Source organism: Microcebus murinus, chromosome 13, assembly GCF_040939455.1.
Source record: "Microcebus murinus isolate Inina chromosome 13, M.murinus_Inina_mat1.0, whole genome shotgun sequence".
NCBI lineage: Eukaryota > Metazoa > Chordata > Mammalia > Primates > Cheirogaleidae > Microcebus > Microcebus murinus.
This window is the reverse complement of record NC_134116.1, coordinates 20,705,660-20,727,003: the sequence shown is the minus strand read 5'-3', so window position 1 is coordinate 20,727,003 and position 21,344 is coordinate 20,705,660. Positions and strand designations below refer to the sequence as shown.

The following is a 21,344-nucleotide window of genomic DNA, read 5'->3' as shown; positions in this document are numbered from 1 at the left end:
CTCTGGCTGAGACAGTCCCAGGAAGAGCAGCCTCGGCTTGGAACAGCCACTGGGAAGTAAAATTAGTGTCAAAGTCTGAGGAAACGAAGAGAGAAACTTACCTGCAGCATTTCTTAGTGGATTTCAACTGTTCTAAGTCTTTTGGGTATTTATATATCTCCCTGTTATGATAGGAGATTCCTACAGGTACATCCTTAAGTACAACATGCCATTTGTTGGTACAGTTAAAAGGATTTCCCCCCTTACACTGGTTTCCCTAAATAGATGTGATTTTTCTCTATGTGAAGGATGCTTTAGAGATAGCAAAGGAATAACTTCTAACAAATAGGCATATCACTGTATCAAGTTTCTCTTAGGATTTTATTAATTCTCCTTCATATATACTACTTGTTGCAATATTTTGTTTCCTGCAATGTTTATACTTTTGTTACCTCAAAAGTGGAAAAACTTCGTTCTACAGTTGTACACTTTTTGTGCAAATAAAGCAGCATCTCTTCCTCCGACTGGACGCACATACGCCAGCGTGCATGGAGGGTTCTGCCTATAGGACGGGTTCTCAGATCAGAAGAAATTTATTATGAATGTTGTGCAATGAAAGAGAGGAGTATTAGCAAATCTAGAGCTTTTACTGGACACAGCAAGTACTGCCGTTATGAACGTAACTATTATGTAAACAATGCAGGCATAAAAATATTCACGGAGCGATTTGGGATTTATATTAATGGATGTGAGCCCTTCATTGCACTTTAGGAACAAATCACCAAAGCTCTCCACATGGTTTATAAACTCCCTTGCATGACCTTATACACCCAGGCTCTACGCAGAACAGGCTGCCTTTCAGTTCTTGAATGAAGAAAACTCAGTATTATTATTCTTGCCTGACCAGTGCTTATACCTACTTCAGGTTTCATCTTAAGTGTCACTTCTTTAGGCTTTGCTCTTCACAGCATTTTCATTTGAATATTTACTGAATGTTATTTATACTGGTCTAGTAACTTCAAAAGGACAGCTTGGCACACAGGTAGGTATTTAAATTATTTGAATTTGAAATAGTTGTTGAATTGTGGACATATTAGGGAGACCTACTACATTACTGGCCTTATTTAGATAAACATTTTACAAATAGACGTAGGGTGTGGGGAAACAAAGGCAGAAGCTATGTATAGTGGTTGGATCGAGGTTTATGGAAAGTAGTTCGAGTCCGTTGCTTTACACTAGCTGCTCTACTGTATGATTAGTTCGAGTTACTTCAAAGTGTGTCTTACCCAACCAAGCTAGTACTATAATTATTCCTCACCTCTTTCTCCCCAAATTTTAAACAAAAAATTACTCTGGAGTCTTCACTAGTCAACATTTTGGTTTTGAGCCAGTCTTTAAAGTCTGAGTAATTTTTCTTCCTTTAATTCTAATAAAAATCTTCAGTTTTTTAAAAAAAATCACATCAGATAGGATACAAATCACACATATTTGGGCAGACCTATATAACTGAAGTAAGCTTCTTAAATTCAAGTAATTATCAATAGTAGAGGATGAGATTATTTTCCAAATCTGAGATCTTTTACCACAGTTGTTAATAGTTAAGTTCTAAGAGGCTTCACTCTAGAATTTCTCAGCAGATAGAAGTTTGTATTTGATAATTGGGTTAATTAACTACAAAATGGGGAACAGCCATTCTATTACCACAATACTTCAAGACTTTTGCAAAAGCGTGGTTGTAAGATGGGCTTGCACACCTGACCAAGCACCTCTAAATTACAAAATTGCCTGTAATTTGAATTTTGGCGGTCAAGGTCCCAGACCTTTATGTTCCCCCTCCCTCATTTGCCACCAAAGGTGAGTTTTAACCAATCAAGTGGTTCTTTAGAGAGAGTGGACCTCCCTTTAGTGCATTAAGTAACAGAAATGGGCAAGACAGCGGCTGGGCTCATGGCTTACACCCTGGTTATTGAGCAAGGGTCCATTAGCACCTTTTACTTGATCTCTGGAACCACGGATCTAAAACACATGTCAATCCTTTAATGAAGTCGTATTTGTTCATTAGTGGAGAGTTAAATTTTATTAACTTCTTTGCTGTTTTATGTCAGAGGAGAAGATGCTCTTAGCCATGCTTTAATCACTGAAGGAATGTTCTGACTTGCCACATACCTATTGCCTCTGAAATTATTCTACCAGGTCCCTGAAGCCTCCTCTGGGGTGGAGGTAACTTCCTGTTCAGTTGCTTCTCAGGCCCTGGGGTCAAGACCTGGCACAGGAACAAGCATTCCTGTGGGCAGAGTCCCGCTTATGCATCAAACTACATTTTTAATATTAAAGAAACGCCTGATTTTATCTGTAACTGTAGCCCTGACATGGCCTGTGGTGCCGTTTGGAAGCGTTTGACTCTTTCCCTCTAGGAGCTACACTGTCCTCTAGGAACGAGAGGTAACTGGAGCCAAATGATGGGCACTTCCAAAATATAAGACCTTTTGAATCTAAGCATTGCAGACTTTGGTGCTTTGAAGACTTTGGATTGTTTTCAGGCTCATATTCTGGGTCTATTTTCTACATAAAACTCACATGTCACTATGGTTAGAGCTCAAACTCCTAATTCTCAGTGTAGATAATCTGCCTGTTCTGACACTTTTTTTTTAAGGAGGGAAAAAGAGAAGAGATTATAACTTCTCACAGGTAGAAAATAGTTTTTCCCCCTTCGGATTTGATTTTTGTTAAAACTTGATAATAGGGCGTGCCCCTGAGAACCAGAATTTGGGATCCTGAATGTACGGTTAAAGCCCTCAGCTTACATTCGCTCAGCATCCCCTGGTCAATCTTCAAGATCCTCAAGTTAGACCTATGGTTCAGTTATGTAACGTGTCCCTGAGGAGGGTAGATTTTTGTATGGCACAGCACTCTGTATGCACTGAGAGCTCTTGACATAACAGGATTTTAAAATGAGCCATTTTATTAAAATATCTCCCTATAAAGAAATGCCTTATTTATAAATCTGGGTTTTCTGATACAAGGTATCACTCATCTTGAAATGACATAAGTCAATCAGCCATTCAAATCACAAGATACAAACAGGGAGGGGAGCCGTCAAGACTATGTTTTACATTATTCTGCAATTTGAGCTTACACCCTATGAAATACGGAATCTACAATACTGGAGAAGACTAGTAACAAGGGTGGGAATCAGGTGTCTCTGCCCAGCTTCGCACAACATTCTCTTCCTACATGTGATCCTTCTTCCCACAACATTTTCACAAAGGAAAACAAAATACCATCTTACAGTCAGTTACGGCTTCTGCCCCAACCACCACAGCAGACCTCTGGGTAGCAGGGTGGAGCACCCGGCCTGACCTAGAACCTTGGAGCCTCTCGCCGAACTCTAGCACTACCTCCGACTCCCACGCAGACAGAGCCAGCAAGCACCATGGCATTGGCCACCCCAGCACATGTTAGCGCTCCAGCCTCTGACAGTCTCCAGAGGCTCCTCTGAACCCACGAGAATAACCTAGTGCACCAGAGTAGGCCACAACTAGAACACTTTATTTTCTCACAGACAACACAAGTAACAAAGGGAGGACAGAAGAGGGAAAGGTGGGTGATCTTACCAAGAATGATGGAGCTGCTGGGGGAAAGAGTAGTTTCTTTCAAACACTCTGTGGGCTGTGTTGTCAAATACAGAAGGATTAGCCTTGTTCTGAAGAACTCAAAGGAGTATGGGCAGGGACTGCCAGCAGACAGCTTCTAGCTCATGACGGAACCGTGTGCACAGAGGCTGACTGTAGAGGTAGAGAGTTCCCCGTCAGCCCAGAGGTTTCCCAGATGGCCTGAAGCTCCACTTGACAGGGCCTTGTAAGGGGGGCTGGCGTACTGGCTGGGAACTATACTCTAATGTTTCCAAAACTTCACTCATCAATAGAAGCATCTGGAGAGCTTTTATACAATCATGATTTCCCAAGCTCACTTTAGACCTACTGAATCAGATTCTTCAGGGGATGGGGTCCAAATGACACTGAGGTCTCCTTGAGTTTTGAGATCTTATGATTCTAGAATATTTAAGCAATTAATTATTCTTATTCATCTATTATTAATACATAACAGGAAAACAAACTGTTTACATCCTTAATTTAGTTTCTATAAAAGTACCTAGTCCTTTCTAAATTTTTTTGCTATACCAAATTTAGCACTAAGGAGCCCAGTCCCTTTTTTAAAAGAATACACATATACCCCAAATACCCATGAATATCATTTTATGAAATAAAATTAGAAACATTAAAAAATACAAATATAGCATAGGAGTAAAGCATCATATGGTTTAAGAAAAATGAATTACAGTATAGTATTACTTCCATTTTAAAACAATAGTTAAGGTATAAATGGGCTTAATTTTGTTTTTATTATTCAGAGATAACTGTAAGTCTTTTTTTTTCCTCAGAAGGAAAAATACAAAATTGGTTTCTCTAATTTTAAGTGTGTTTTGTGAATAAGGAAATGCAGATGCACATAAAGTTGGATATAAAAGGATGCAGAATGGTTTGACCAGGTAGCCAGGTACCTTCTACTGGGCTATCTGGCAAAATATCAAACTTTAACTGGTGAAAACCCAGTGTGTTTTAAGCAGTCAGGAAAAAAGACACATAGTTTTAAATACTCCATGGTAATTTCTTATATAACTTAAATTTATTCAATACATTAAGTACATGTATTTTAAATAATTACAATTTTTAAAATTGAAGAATATGTCACTGATCTTAATGAAATATCCACATAGTCTTAGCAGTGGTTCCACAATTCCCCAGCAGATAGATTTCTTGTCATACTTCCACCTTTCTTTCCATATAAACCAGTCCTAGAGTTCATCATGTGTCAAAACTGTAGGAGAGAAAAGTTTATTTAGTTCTTGAAATCTTCAGTATAAAATTAGCTTAAATGTCACTGCAGTATGAGACACAGAAAAAACACTAGTGTTGACTGAGGATCCTTTTATTAGGTTGTTCAGTACCTATATGCTTCATTATCCAACATGAGATTAGTTCTTCATACCTTTTGGTATCATACTGTATCATAACTACTACTTGTCTTTTTACCCTCAAAGAATGTGAGCTTCCTTCTGTATTCCTGCCTATATTCTGGAGAAAGAAAAAAAAAATATATATATATATATAAAAAAAAAAAAGAATGTGAGCTTCCATGAGTCTGAGGACAAGGAGCATAACTTATTTTTCTTTGTCATCTCTAGGATATATCACCCTGCCTGGCAGATAGAGGCCCTGAAAAATACTGACAGATGTAATGGAACAACAAACAGCAGAAGACATTTATAGTCCTCTTCTGAGATGGGAGGACAGAGTACTCAGACAGGGACATAAGTGCTGCACAAACGTGAGAGCAATTCTAATGGAGACTTTTAGAGAACAAAATGGTTTCTTTTGGTCACATATTAACTGATTTAAGAGGACTGAGAACTCAAAACAATTATTTTCAAGGAGAAATTAATTAAAATAATCCTGTTCCACAATTCAAGATGGAAGATTATGTATCTCTCTTCACTAAATTCCCCCAGAAAGATAATAGATATAAAAGAGAAAAAATACAATAACAAGAACGAGGGAAATGGTTGTGAGACATTGTTGGGACAGAGTTACTGATGAACTGCTAGAAATGGGCAATGGGAGTATAATGATACCTAAAACAATGTTATCCCAGAATATACAGCTAAGACAAGGAGTTGGCTTTCCTGCTGGAGGAGCCTGCAGAGCCTCCTAACAGTGAACACCAGTAAGTGGTGAGTGAGACAGTGAAGCAATGAAGTGAAGGACTACCTGTGGGAAATCTGTGCCTGTCAATACCCAACTCTCCTCTTCTGCATCCCAGAGAGAAACTGACAGCCTAGTATTTATTCCAATATAAAGAGTAGAAGTCCATTCTTGAAAAAAAGTGAACAATCTACTGAGAAAAAGAGAGAGACAGAGAGAAAGGGCGAGAGAGAAAGAAATTTTTATATGGGTATCTATGCTCTTGAGTAAAGAACCCTCATTTGGGCTTCTGGGGTGCTGTGTCAGAAATTTTTATATGGGTATCTATGCTCTTGAGTAAAGAACCCTCATTTGGGCTTCTGGGGTGCTGTGTCAGATCTGTTCCATGCACACACATTTAGAGGCAAGCCTGCCAGCTGTACACCATGCTCATGTGCCTAGAGCTACTAATTAACCCTCCCATTCAGGGAAGAAGCCTATTGGAGAAATAAACACATTTACACCAGGGCAGAGAAAAACCTATGAGTTACTTGACTTGATCAATCTAATCTTTCATATTAAAATACATACAAACAGCCAAGAATCTCCAGGTATTTGAGGAAGACCAATAACAAAAGAAAAAGGACCAAGATGAACACACAAAATAACTCACCCTAAGGAAACAAAGGTAACTAAGAGAATCAAATTGATACTTATAATTCTAATTAGTATTTAAGAGATTTTTGAAAAGTCAATGAAAACATAAGAACAAACTAAATTAAAAAGAAGCTAGCACATAAGAAAGATCTGTTGGAAATTAAGCAGCAATTACTCCTCTAAAATAAATTAATAGAAAGACTGAAGATGAAGTCAAAGAATTTTCCTAGAACACAGATGGAAGAAAAAATATATGAAATAACATAAAAATATAAAAACAATATAATGTATAGTATTAAAAATTCCATTTAGAATAGCATCAAAAGGAACAAAATAATTAGGAACAAACCTAGCTGAGAAGGTAAAACACTCGTACACTGAAAACTACAAAAAATTGCTGGAAAAAGAAAAGACAAATAAATGGAAAGACATTCTATGTTTATGGACTAGAAGATTTAATATTGTTAAGATGTCTATACTGCCCAAAGCATAGATTCAACACAAGCCCTATCAAAATCCCAATTTTTTTGTAGAAATGAAAACAAAAATCCTAAAATTCATATAGAGTCATAAGGGATGATGAAAATAATTTTGAAAAAGAACAAAGTTGGAAGATTCACACTTCTTGATTTTATAACATATTACAAAGGTACAGTAATCAAAATAGAGTGGTGCTGGCATAAAGACAGACAAATAGACCAATGGAACAGAGAATACAGAAATAAACCGTTGTGTATATGGTCAACTCATCTTTGACAGGATACCAAGAACATTCAGTGGGGAAATGACAGTCTCTTCAACAAATAGTGCTGGGCAAACTGGATATCCACATGCAAAAGAATAAAGTTAGACTCTTATCTTACACTACATACAAAACTTAACTCAAAATAAAGATCTAAATGTAAGACCTAAAATTATAAAACACCTAGAAGAAAAACAAGGAAAAATATTCCTGACACTGGACTTGGCAATGATTTCTTGCATATGACACCAAAAGCATAAACAACAAAAGTAAAAACAGACAGATGGGACATTAAACCTAAAAACTTTGGTGTATGAAAGAATACAACCAGCAGAGTGGAAAGGTAACCTAAGAAGTTAGAATTTCCCCTACATCCATAGGACTTAGCAGAGATGTCTGTAAGAAGTTAACTTGGGTCTCTATGTCCAGTGATTTCAAGTCTGGTTCAGTGTTCATGGTGGTAAGTTCACTCTCTTCAGCAGTTTGAGTCTGGACATTTGAAGCTGAAAAGAACTCTTTGATACCAAAATCTATTCTGGGATTCTGAGTTGGGCCAGATGGGAGCTGGGTGTCAGGTCCAGGATTCGTGTCAGACAAAAGACTACTAAGATAACCAATGTCTGACAAGGTAGATTATTTGACAAGATGTTTTCTAAATCACTTAAATCCATGGTTTAGGTCTGATTATCTGTCGTGTTCTGTGCAGGAAACACACTATTCTGTGCACTGACATTTATAATTGGTACAGATTTCTCAATATCTTGATTTAAAACTCTTAAGAGTCATTCTGAGGCAACAAACCAGAGTCACTGTCTCTGCTACTAACTGCTGCTTATAATATTGTCTGTAGCAACACTGTATGATGAATGAACACCCTCAAAAATGTCTCCGGACATTCCAGTTTGTTCCATCTGTTGGACTTTGCATCCCGCTGGCTTGAGTTTCTCTGGAGATCCCTCCTGAATGGAAGCAAGCATCTGTAAATGCATCAGTATGAGCAGCAACAGATGAAGTTACCTTAGAGCTGAGCAAAAATGTTTGAGTGTGAACACTAATGGGAAGGGACACTTGAGAACCAAATGACAAGTCAGTCTGGGAATAAGATGACAAAGAGGAATCAGGGCTAGCCCCTGTGTAGAGGGTATAAAGTTTTGTGAGGCATAAGACAAATCTGTCTGTACACTGATTAAAGAAATGCTGTTCTTTTGATATGTGTTCCCAAGTTCTTATAAAGGAGTGGATGGACTTCTACCAAAGTTCACTTGAACACCTGTACTAACTGGCTCACTTTCGGGAAGAGGTAGGCTCTCCTTAAGAGAGTGAATCTAGGCTGAGGATCAGGGTTCCTATTAACAAGGGCAGTTAAGTACACAGCCCTGATGGACACCTCACACCACAGGCTGGGCCGTGGAGTCGGCTGTAGACACAAACACAAGCATAGGAGAAAACTGCATCACAGGTGGTATAACCAAAGCTGCTTTGCACTTTGGTAAAAGCAACTTCTGAGGATATCTTGGAGGTGTTGTAAGTGTCTGCTTTCTGGCATTAGAGTCGCAATAATCTTCAAAAGGTGCTACTAGGTTTATTTCTGAAGCTTCTAGTTCTTGAGTGTCTGCTCTAGGGGATTGGTTGATTACTCAATGATTCAATGGTCTTATTTGACAAATTCTGGTTTTGCAGGCAGTTTTCCATTCTCCTTTTCTTACTAGGTGGATCCCTGTATTCTGCAGGGATCTCATGGCCAGTTTGGTAGATGTGGGGCTGCAATGTGGTTATGCTAGCATAGGGACAGACACACATGCTCTGGAAGGTCTTATTACAGTCCTCCATATGCTTCTTTAAGTCCCACTCTGTACCATACGAATTGCTGCACTTGCTATATTTATGCTGCTTCTCAGCGTGAATTTTCATAAAGTGCTGTTTTAGAGAGAAAATTGAGAAAATGGTCTGTCAGGGCCTCTTGGGCATCCTTCAGTTGGACAACAGTAGAATTTCAGTATGGTTTTCAAATCTTTTCTTATTGTTGGATTTACTATGCTGTCCTGCAGGCAGTGGCTCTTGACCAGGTGCATGTTGAGCACAGGGCTGTTGGGCAGGATCTTGCCACAGCCATGCATGGTGCACAGGAGGATGCTGGTCCGCATGGCCGGGTACAGGCAGCTCACTCACCGACAGCTGGATGAGCTCCTGGCAGTGTTGGGGCCATGGGGCTGCTGTCCCTCAGCTGGGCTCCCGGGGGCCCCCATGGGACCAAGGTGGCGGTACCTTCCCTCATGGCCACCGGGATAGCTGGGGGACCCGCTGTGCTGCCAAGGCTGCCATGGCTCCTGCACAGCCCGCTGGCCTATTTTATTTTTTTGAGACGGAGTCTCACTCTGTTGCCTGGGCTAGAGTGCCATGGCATAGCCTAGCTCACAGCAACCTCAAACTCCTGGGCTCAAGCGATCCTCCTGCCTCAGCCTCCCGAGTAGCTGGGACTACAGGCGCGCACCACAATGCTGGGCTAATTTTTCTATTTTTTAGTGGAGATGGGGTCTCACTCTTGCTCAGGCTGGTCTCAAACTACTGAAATTAAGCAATCCTCCCACCTTGGCCACCCAGAATGCTAGGATTGTGAGCCATTGCACCAGCCTCCAGTTATGATTTAACACTGCATCTTTACATTTACATTTCTCTCTACTGTGAATGGCACCATGCACAGTCTATGTGCATAAATTTTAACACATTTTAACTTTTTATAATAGATTTATATATATTTATGGTAGTAAATGATAAATTAGCATCTACATATATTTTATGCAATGTATTCATGATATACCTAGCTTTTTAATTAAAAACAATATTTCTAGTCAGTATGGTATGTCTGAGTTTTTTCACATTGATGCAAATCTCCAAAAAAATTTTCCAATATATTTATTTAAAAAATTTATGTATAAGTGGACCTATGAGCTTAAACCCACATTTTCCAAGGGTTAACTATAGAATCTTTGCCACAGTTCCAAAAGCACAAGCAATGGGAGAAAAAAAATAAACTGAGCATCATTCAAATGGAAACTTTTGTGTTGCAAAGGACACCATCAAGAAAATGAAAATATAATGTAAGAAATAAAAGAAAATTTTGTAAATCATGTGCCTGATAAGGTACTTATATGTAAAATATATAAAGAACTCTTACAACTAAACAACAAAAAGACAACATAAGTCAAAAATAGACAAAGGGTCTCAACAGATATTTCTCCAAAGAAGTATACGTACTGCCAATAAACACACAATAAGAGGGTGAACATCATTTGCCATCAGCAAAATGCAAATCAAAACCACAATGATATACTACTTCACACCCACTATGATATTTATAATCAAAAAGACATAAGTGTTGATAAGCATGTAGAGAAAACTAGAACCTGCATACACTTTTGGTGAGAATGTAAAATGGTCTGGCCAACTATTCGGAAGAAGTCTCAAACAGTTAGACATAGAGTTACCATATGACCCAATGATTCCACTGCTAAGGATATACCCAAGGAAAAGAAAAACATTATGTCCACACAAAAACCTCTATACAAATATTCATAGAATATCTTTTATTAACAACATAATGCTAAGTGAAATACACCAGTCATGAAGTATGACACTGTATAATTTCATCTATGTGAAATCTAGGCAAATCTGTAGAGATAGAAGTAGATTAGTAATAATTAGTATTAACAGATTAGTGCCTAGGGTGGAGAGATAAGTAAATTGGGGAGTGATGGCTAACGGATTAGGATTTCTTTACAGAGTAATGAAAATGTTCTAAAATTGATGGTGGTGATGGATGCACAACTCTGAATATACTAAAAGCCACTGAACTGTACACTTCAAATGGGTGAATTGTATGGTATGTGAGTTCTCTTAATAAAGGTGTTAATAAAAGGTAATTGTTTAAAGCACAAATAGTAACAATGTGTGGGGTCTGTAATACATATAGCAGTAAAATGCATTATAACAATAGCATAAAGGAAAGGAGGAAGAAATGGAAGTATAACTTTGGAAGGTTCTTACACTCTATGTGAAGTGGTATAATATTAAAACTGTAGAAATTCATTAAAAAATAAAAGAAGTATGGCTAGAGAAATAATAGTGGAGAAAAATGGAATGTGAAGAAAAAAACCAAAAGAAGGAAGGAAAAGAAGAAAATAAAAAGAATAAGGAACACAGGTCAAACAGAAAAATAGCAAATGGTTTATTTAACTCCAATCATACTCATAATGATAATAAATGTAATGTTTTAAATGAAGGGTTGGAAAACTCTCTGTAAAGAGACAGAAAATAAATATTTTTGGTTTTGTGCACTGTATGATTTCCATCAAAACTACTCAACTGCTACTGTTGCTCAAGAATAGCCACAGACTGGACGGGCGCGGTGGCTCACGCCTGTAATCCTAGCACTCTGGGAGGCCGAGGCAGGCGGATTGCTCGAGGTCAGGAGTTCAAAACCAGCCTGAGCAAGAGCGAGACCCCATCTCTACTATATAAATAGAAAGAAATTAATTGGCCAACTAATATATATAGAAAAAATTAGCCAGGCATGGTGGCGCATGCCCTGTAGTCCCAGCTACTCGGGAGGCTGAGGCAGGAGGATTGCTTGAGCCCAGGAGTTTGAGGTTGCTGTGAGCTAGGCTGATGCCACGGCACTCACTCTAGCCTGGGCAACAAAGTGAGACTCTGTCTCAAAAAAAAAAAAAAAAAAAAAGAATAGCCACAGACAATCCAAAAATAAAAGAGCAGATCTGTGTTCCAATAAAATTTTAGAAACACTAGAAATTTAAATACCATATAATTTTCATATACCATGAAATATTCTTTTAAAAATGTAAGAACTACTCCTACGGACTATACAAAAACAAATAGTGGATGGATTTAAGCCACAGACTATAATTTGCCTACCTCAGTCTAAATACCATCATGAAAAGTAAAGATTTTAATTAAGATCAGATAAAAATAGTACCCAACTATTATTTGTTATCTGCACGAAACTCATTCTAAATATAATAACAGATAGATTATAAGTAAAAGAGTAAAAAAAAATACCACACAAACATCAAAAAAAGGAAAGCTTGAGGAACTATATAAATATAAGATAAAGCAGTCTTCAAACCAAGGAATACCAAATATATATCCTCTTATAAAGGGATAAGGAGGGATATTTTATAATGCTAAAGGATTCAATCAAGGAGACATAAGACTCTAAAATACAGATGGACCTAAAAGTAGAGCTTCAGATAATATTAAGCAAAAACTGATAGAACTAGAAGAAATATATAAATACAGATATATAGTCAGATATTTCAATATTCCTCTGATAGTGATTGATAGAATAAGCAGACAAAAACATCAGTAAAGATACAGAGCAGGGGGCCCCAACCCATGGTAAGTTGTATAATTATTTCATTATATATTACAATGGAAAAAGAACAAACATAAAGTGCATAATACATGTAATGAGCTTGAATCATCCCCAAACCATCCCTCTCCTCCTGAGTCCGTGGAAAAATTATCTTCCATGAAAACAGTCCCTGGTGCCAAAATGGTTGGGGACTGTTGATACAGAGGACTTTGATACTGCTAGTGACTAACTTAACATAATTGACATTTATAGACCAATACATCTAATAACAGTAGAATAAACACTCTTTTTACATGAAGCATTCATCAAGATAGACCATATTCAAGGCCATAAAACAAGCTATCAAATTTACAATGATTAAAATCATACAGACTATGTTCTCTGATGAAATGGAATTAAAGTAGAAATAAAATTAAAAAGAAATCTGAAAAATCACCAAGTATTGTGAAATTTTAAAATATGCATATAAATAATATGTTAAAGAAAGAAGCAGAGAAAAAATGTACTAAATTAAAATGAAAGCAAAGCATATCAAAATTTGTGGAATATAGCTGAAGCAGTGCCTAAAGACAAATTTTAGAATTCAATGCTGGTATCAGAAAAGATTAAAGATCTAAAATCTGTGATATATGTTTCTACCTTAAGAAACTGGGGGAAATAGGGGATACTAACCCCCAAATCACCAAAATGAAAAAAGTAATAAAGATCAGAATAGACATCAATGGAATAAAAGACTAAACATAACAGAGAAAAATCATAGTTAAAAACCTTCCAACTAAGATAACTCCAGGTTCAGACAGTTTCACTGGGGAATTCCACCTAATATTTAAGGAAGAAATAAAACCAATTTTACACAAACTTTTCCAGAAAAAAAAATATGGGGAAATATTTTCCAACTCATTCTAATAGAGCAGCATTACTCTGACATCAAGACCAGACAAAGACATTAAGAAAAAGAAAATTATCAATATCTTCATGAATACAGATGTAAAAATCTTTAATAAAGTTTCAGGAAATTAAAACCTGCAATATATAAAAAGAATCTTACATCAAGACCAAGTGAGCGTTATCTCAGGAATGCAAGGTTGATTCAACACTGTAATATCAACCAGTATAATTCATTATATTATCTAAAAGATCATAAAATCATATGATATTTCAACAGATGCAGAAAAACCATCTGATATATTCCATTGTCAATTCCTGATAACAACTCCTAGTAAATGAGGAGTAAAAGGCAGCTTCTTCAATCTGATAAAGGGTATCTACAAAAACCTAAAGCTAACATCATGCATTATGGTCTAAAACCAAATGTCTTCCACCTAAGATGAAAAACAGGCAAGGATGTGTGATCTCAACTGGGAGGTCCTCACTAGTACAGTGCAAGAAGAAAAATAAATAAAATACATCAAGATTATAAAAGAAGTAAAACTATTTTTATTTGCTGAAAACATAGTTCATTATGAAGACAATTCTATGACCTCTACAACTACAATATGATATGTTATGAAGAAAATCCAAAGAAATCTGCTAGAACTAATAAGTGAATATAGCAAAGCCACAGGGCATAAATATACAAAAATTAATTGTATTTCTATATATTAGCAAGAAACTGGGAATTTAAAAAAAAGTACCATTTATATCAGTATTCAATATTGATGAAAAATATTTACATATTAGAGACAAGACACTACCAGCACATACAAAGAATAATATGTTATGACCAAGTGGAGTTTATTCTACGAATACAAGGATGATTCAATATTAGGCTTCAGGATTCAATATTAAGAAATCTATTAATATAGTTTATAATATTAATAATCCAAGTTAAAAATTATATGGCCACCTTTCTGTTGAAGGGGATGGTACTACAATGTAAATAATTCGACTCATATTTTATAAAAACATTAAAATAGGAATGAATGGTTATTTTCTCAATATGACAAAAATATTTCTTTAATCTAAAGTTATTATCTTACTTTATATAATAAACACAAAAGGTCAGCCAGCCAAAGTGAGGAAAAAGAAGCATACCACTACTACTGTTATTTAACATTATATTAGATGTATCAGCTAATGCAATTAGACAAGAAAAAGCAATGTGATGTACATGGATTAGAAAGGAAAAGGAAAAACCAAATTTATTTGTGAACAAGATGTAGGTATCCCCTTAAACCAAAGGGGATAAGCTGAAACATTACTATAAACAATATAAAAATTCAGTATGATCATAAAAAATTTAAATCCATGCACAGAAAATAATAGGTTTTTTTATGTACAAGCAACCACCAGAAAGAAGATACATTGGAGGAGAAAAATTCCATTTATACTAGTATCAAAAAGACCAAATACTCAGAAATGAACTTAAAAAAATATATAAAACCTATATGATTAAAATGTTATGAGTCTTAATAAACACAAAACTGGGCTTAAACATATAGAAAGGCAATGTATTCTTAGACAGGAAGATGAAAGTTTTCATGAAGATGTCAATTCTCCCAAGCTAACTAATTAATGTAATCCTTCTTCTACTCCCTTGATCCCTCTCCTTACACTAAACCAGAAAATTTTCTGAAACGAGGTAATCTGATTCTAAGGCTTGTATGGACAAATAAAGAAGAATACACAAGAAACAAAAAAAGAAGAGCAATGAGGACAGGCAAGCCCTACTTGATATTAAAACATCATAAGGTTGCTTTAGCTATGTGGGGTCTTCTCTAGTTTCATACAAAGCATAGAATTATTTTTTCTAGATCTGCAAAAAATGATGTTGGTATTTTAATAGGAATTGTGCCGAATCTGTAGAGCACTTTGGGTAGTATGGACATTTTAACAATGTTGATTCTGCTGATCCATTAGCATGGTATGGTTTCCCACCTGTTTACATCCTCAGCTATTTCTTTCCTTAGTGTTTCATAGTTTTCCCTATAAAGGTCTTTCACCTTCCTTAGTTAAATATATTCTTAGGTGTTTCATTTCATTTGTTGCTATTGTGAAATGTATTGAGTCTTTGATTTGGTTCTCAGTCTGACTGTTGTTGGTGTATATGAATACTACTGATTTGCTTGTACTGATTATGTAACCTGATGCTTTGCTGAACTTACTTATCAATTCAGGTAGTCTCTTGGCAGAATCTTTGGGGTTTTCTAGATATAAGATTATAGCGTCAGCAAAGAGTAGTAGTTTGACCTCTTCTGCAACGATCTGGATGCCCCTGATTTCCTTCTCTTGTCAGATTGCTCTGATTAGGACTTCAGCACTGTGTTGAATGGAAGTGGTGATAGAGGGCAACCTTGTCTGGTCAGCGGGAATGCTTTCAATTTTTCCCTGTTCAGTATGATATGGGTTTGTTGTATATGTCTTTTATCATTTTGAGGTAAGTCCCATCTATGCCTATTTTGTTAAGTGTTCTTATCATAAAAGGGTGTGGTGCTAAATTTTGTCAAATGCTTTTTTTGCATCTACTGAGAGGATCATATGGTCTTTGTTTTTACTTTCTGTTTATGTGGTGAATTACATTTAGGAATTTGCATATGTTGAAGTATACCTGCATCTCTGGGATGAAGCCCATTTGGTCATGATGGATTATTTTATGATGAGCAGCTGAATTCCATTTGCTAAGATTTTACTGAGGATTTTTGCATATCTATTCATAAGGGATACTGGCCTGTAGTTTATTTGTTGAGTCTTTTCCTGGTTTTGGTATCAGGGTGACAGCTTTGTAAAACATGTTGGGAGGATTCCTTCCTTCTCGATGTTATGGAATAAATTCTGTAGCATAGGCACCTATTCTTTGTTGGTCTGGTAGAATTCTGATATGAACAAATAGGGTGGCATCAATTCACCAGACTTCAAGCTATACTACAAAGCTATAGTAACCAAAATAGCATGGTATTGACACAAGAACAGAGATATACACCAATGGAACAGAACTGAGAACTCAGATATAAAACCATCTTCATACAGTCATCTGATCCTTGACAAAGCAGAAAAAACATACACTAGGAAAAAGAATCCCTATTCAATAACTGGTGCTGGGAAAATTGGATAGCCACATGTAGAAGACTGAAACAGGATCTTCACCTCTCATCAAAATCAATTCATGGTGGATAACAGACTTAAACCTAAGGAATGAAATCATAAGAATTCTAGAAAATATTAGAAAAACTCTTATAGACATTGACCTAGGGAAAGAATTTATGAAGAAGACCCCAAAAGCAATCACAGCATTGACTAAAGTAAACAAATGGTACCTGATCAAATTAAAAAGTTTCTGCACAGCTAAAGAAACTACCACTAGAGTGAATAGACAACCTACAGAATGGGAGAAAATATTTGCTGCTATACATCAGATAAAACGCTGATAACTAGAATCTATACAGAACTCAGGAAAATCAGCAAGAAAACATCAAACAACCCTATTAAAAAGTAGGCAAAGGACATGAACAGAAACTTTCCAAAAGACAGACTAATGGTCAACATATGAAAAAATGCTCAACATTTTAATCATCAGGGAAATGTAAATCAAAACCACAATGAGACATCAGTTAACTCCAGTAAGAATGGCTTTTGCCAAAAAGTCCCAAAACAACAAATGTTGGCATGGATGTGGAGAGATAGGAACACTCATACACTGCTGGCGAAACTGCAAACTAGTACCACCTCTATGGAAAATAATACGGTAATACCTCAAAGGACTAAAAGCTGAACTATCATTTGATCCAGCAATCCTACTGCTGGGCATCTACCCTAAAGAAAAAAAGACATCCGCACTCAAGTGTTTATAGCAGCAAAATTCAGAAGTGCAAAGATATGGAATCAACCCAAGTGCCCATCAATACATGAGTGCATTAATAAATTGTGGTATATGTATATCATGAAATACTACTCAGCCACAAAAAACAATAGTGAACTAGCACCTACTGTATTACCCTGGATGTAGCTGGAGTCCATTGTCTGAAGTGAAGTATCACAACAATGGAAAAACGAGCACCACATATACTCACCATCAAATTGGAACTAATTGATCAACAGTTACATGCACATATGGAAGCAACATTCATCAAGCGTTAGGCAGGTGGTGGGGGAGGAGGGGATGGATATATTCCCACCTAATGGGTGAGGTGCATCCTGTCTGGGGGATGGGCACAAGCATAGATCTGATTCAGGCAGTGCAAAGGCAATACATGTAACCTAAACATTTGTATCCATGTAATATTCTGAAAAAAATGTACATATATATAAAAAATGATCGGCCAGGTGCGGTGGCTCACATCTATAATCCTAGCACTCTGGGAGGCTGAGGCAGGCAGATTGTTTGAGCTCAGGAGTTTGAGACCAGCCTGAGCAAGAGTGAGACCCGCCTCTACCCAAAACAGAAAAATTTAGCTGGGCATGATAGTGCATGCCTGTAGTCCCAGCTACTCAGGAGGCTGAGGCAGAAGGATCACTTGAGCCTAGGAATTTGAGGTTGCTGTGAGGTAGGCTGATGCCATGGCACTCTAGCCAAGGCAACAAAGTGAGACTCTGTCTCAAAAAAAAAAAAAAAAAAAAAAAAAAAAGATCAGTATCCACTATGTAGCTTTGAAGAAAACAAACTAATTCATTAAAACTGATACCAAAATGTTCTTTTTCATGAAACAAAAATTAAAATTAAAAATTCAGCTGTGAAAAAAATACTATACATCTTTAATAATTAAAGTATGGTATAATTGGCACATGTATAGTCAAGAGACCAATGGGACAGAATAAAATGTGCCAAACAACATAAATAATATCAGAATTTAGTATACGATAAAGGTGGCAACACAAATCTGTAGACTAACGATTGTATTTTTCAGTGTTAGGCAAAAATCCTGTAGAAAAATGTGGGCAAGGAAAAAAAAAATAGCAGTTGATAAACAGAAAAAATACTAATAGCCTTTAAAGATACCACAAAGATACCTCAACTTCACTCATGTTATGGGTTGAATTCATATGCTCAAAAACATGAATTTTTGGTTCCCCCTAATTCATACATTAAACCCTAACCTCCATTACCTCAAATTGTGGCCTTTTGGCGGCAAGGTCTTTACAGAGGCAATCAAGTTAAAAGGAGATCATCAGGGTGAACCCAAATATAACGTGACTGGTGTCCTTATAGAACAGAGAATAGAAGATAATGTGAAGAGACAGGGAGAAAACACCATTTACAAGCCAAGGAGAGAGGCATGGAACAAATCCTCCCCTCACAGCCCTCAAAAGGTATCAACCCTGCAAACTCCTTTAGCTTTGACTTCTAGCTTCCAGAACTGTAAGACAACAAATGTCTGTTGTTTAAGCCATCCAGTTTGCGGTGCTATGTTATAGCTGCCCTAGCAAACTACTATAACACATAATAAGAGAAACAGAAGAGTTATAAAAGATATACCATATCCTGAAAAATGATTGCCTCTTTAGCTTTCAGTAAGTAAAAGAGGACTTCCATTTTATTCTTATACTTCCATGTGGATCTAATGTTTATAATGAATGTGTCTTACATTTGTAATTAAAAATTAAGGTAAAAAGCTTAACAACCTCTTTTGTGAAACTTCTCTCCCTTATTCATACACATACCTATGCACAAACACGTACATACAAATAATTTTTTTAATGGAAATGGGATAAATCATATGATAAATATTGCTTTATAACCTATTTTTTAAGTTAAAAATATGCTATCAGCACAAATAAATTTATCTCAATTTTTTTAAAAGGCTGCATTTGTTTCATTGTTTGTATCAATATTTATTGTAATCAACTATCTATTGATGAACAGTTAGATTATTTGTATTTCATTACTGAAAATGCTATAATAAACACAATAATATATACATCATTTTTCTTTTTTAAATGTAAATTTCTTGAAATGAATTGCTGGGTCAAAAGGCATATACATTTTAAGTTTCTATACATAGTATAAAATTTTCTTAATTTATACAGCTAGTATATATATATTTTTCTTTTTTTCACATTGCAAAATATCACCAAGCAATACATGTATAGTTATATGAAAGTGCTCACTGGCCAAAATCCTCACTAATGCTGGGTATTATTAATCCTTTAACTATTTCCCAATTTGATGTGAGAAACATTTCATCATTTTTTTTAAGAGATGGGGTCTCGCTATACTGCCCAGGCTAGTCTTGAACTCCTGACCTCAAGAAATCCTCCCACTTCAGACTCCCAATATGCTGGGATTATAGGCATGAGCAACCATGCCTGGCCAGCATTTCATCTGTTTTGTGCATTTAAAAATTTTTGTGTGAGATAATTTTTTCTCTCTTCCTTTTTTTCCTTCTATCTTTCCTTCATGTCTTCTTTTATTTTTCTCTCCCTTTACAAAGAATTATATCATGCCACTTACAGATTAATTTTTTTTCTTCTGGATTGAAATACTATCTTCATCCATACTAAATTATGACATATATATGGGTATGTTTTAAATACTGAACCTCTCACACACTATACCACATTTTATTTTTTTAAGGAAAACATAAGTCAAAATGAAATACAACTTCATGTTTATATGAGAAAGTTTATATGTAATCACTTTGGCTTTCCTAAAAAGTAAAGCTGAGGAAAATGAGATTTTGGAACTACTGGAACTATACTGTAACTACTGGAAAGACTTATTGAAAGGAATAACTAATATAACCTAGTGAAAACCTCTAACATACTGACTACACCACAATAGGAGCTCAGTGCTCCTTTTGAAAAGAGTAAAGAATGATAGGGAGAGACAGGTAGCACTGACGGGGAAAGAGATTATGAGAGAATCAAGAAGTTTATACCAGCTTTAAAAATAAATTCAACACATATTTATTGAACATTTATGTATGGTAATGAAATGCCAAGGTAACTACAACTTTTTTAACAAAAGAAATGGAAGCAAATCTAATCCAAGTCACTCTTCAGCCATGACTAAGAATCCTAGAATCATGAACATGTGGGTAAACCTGTACTATATATGAGATTAACGAATTTTTTATTTAGCTATGTAAGGCTTTTATTAATTTTCAGGGCTTGCTTGGATTTTCACATTTGGGAAATTCAGTGTAATCTTAAAGACCAGCATTCCTTTTATTTTTCACCTCTACTTTGTGTCAAGAGGCCAATGTTATACTACTTAGCCATATAGAGATATTGAATGTCTCTATATGGTTATTGGATAGAGATAGCCATATAGCGAATTAAAGCTACATCTATGTTTTAAATTTGTAAGCTTAGCCTACAAAAAAATAAAGTTCTTGATCATGCCATAGATTTTCTTAAAGACATTCTGACTTAATCATTTAATAATGTCACTATGAAACGAGTATGTAATTTGCTCTAGTATCATTGATGGTTCAGCCATCAATGCAGGATGAAGACTTACTTGCTTTTTTCTTCTTGTTTTCCAGATGATCTAGTAGTTGTCTTATCTCAGCATCATACTCTACCCATTCTGGAACAATCCTGGCAGCAGCTTTTAGTTTGGGTTCTTTTGTTTTGGGATTATTGCACTAAAAATTTAAATAAATTTTGTTAATGAAAAACCATGCTCCAGGAAACATAAAGGAAATAATTGAGGACAATGTTGTGTCATTAGGGCAAACAAAATATATTTTATAAAAAGCAGAGCACTACTAAATATGTGAAGTACTGGAAGTTTAATATAATTAGGCTCAAGTGAAATGACAAGTTGCAACCTATATAAGTAATAACTGCTTAATAAAAATACCTCAATCAGAAATTTAAACAAAAATTGTTGAAAGATATTCCAGTAGTTCGAAAGAAGTTTGTCAAACAATTCTGTACAAAATGCTTTGACAAAAGA

At 35.9% G+C, this 21,344-nt stretch overlaps 1 protein-coding gene and 1 pseudogene across 3 annotated transcripts in view; both read right to left on the bottom strand.

Annotated features, from left to right (window-relative positions):
* Positions 1-4,289: 4,289 nt before the first annotated feature.
* UGGT2 (UDP-glucose glycoprotein glucosyltransferase 2) overlaps positions 4,290-21,344 on the bottom strand; it is a 206,599-nt gene continuing 189,544 nt past the window's right edge. Inside the window, exons 38-39 of one of the 3 annotated variants that reach the window (XM_012769727.2) lie at positions 20,904-21,030; positions 4,290-4,857 (exon numbers count right to left, since the gene is read on the bottom strand). In XM_012769727.2, coding sequence (XP_012625181.1) covers positions 4,835-4,857; positions 20,904-21,030 — 150 coding nt within the window. In that variant the 3' untranslated portion in view covers positions 4,290-4,834. Of the gene's footprint in view, positions 4,858-20,903; positions 21,031-21,344 lie in introns of those variants that run through there. The other 2 variants (XM_012769732.2, XR_012922423.1) reach the window with 2 other exon arrangements.
* LOC105874154 (ATM interactor pseudogene) lies at positions 6,515-9,407 on the bottom strand (annotated as a pseudogene).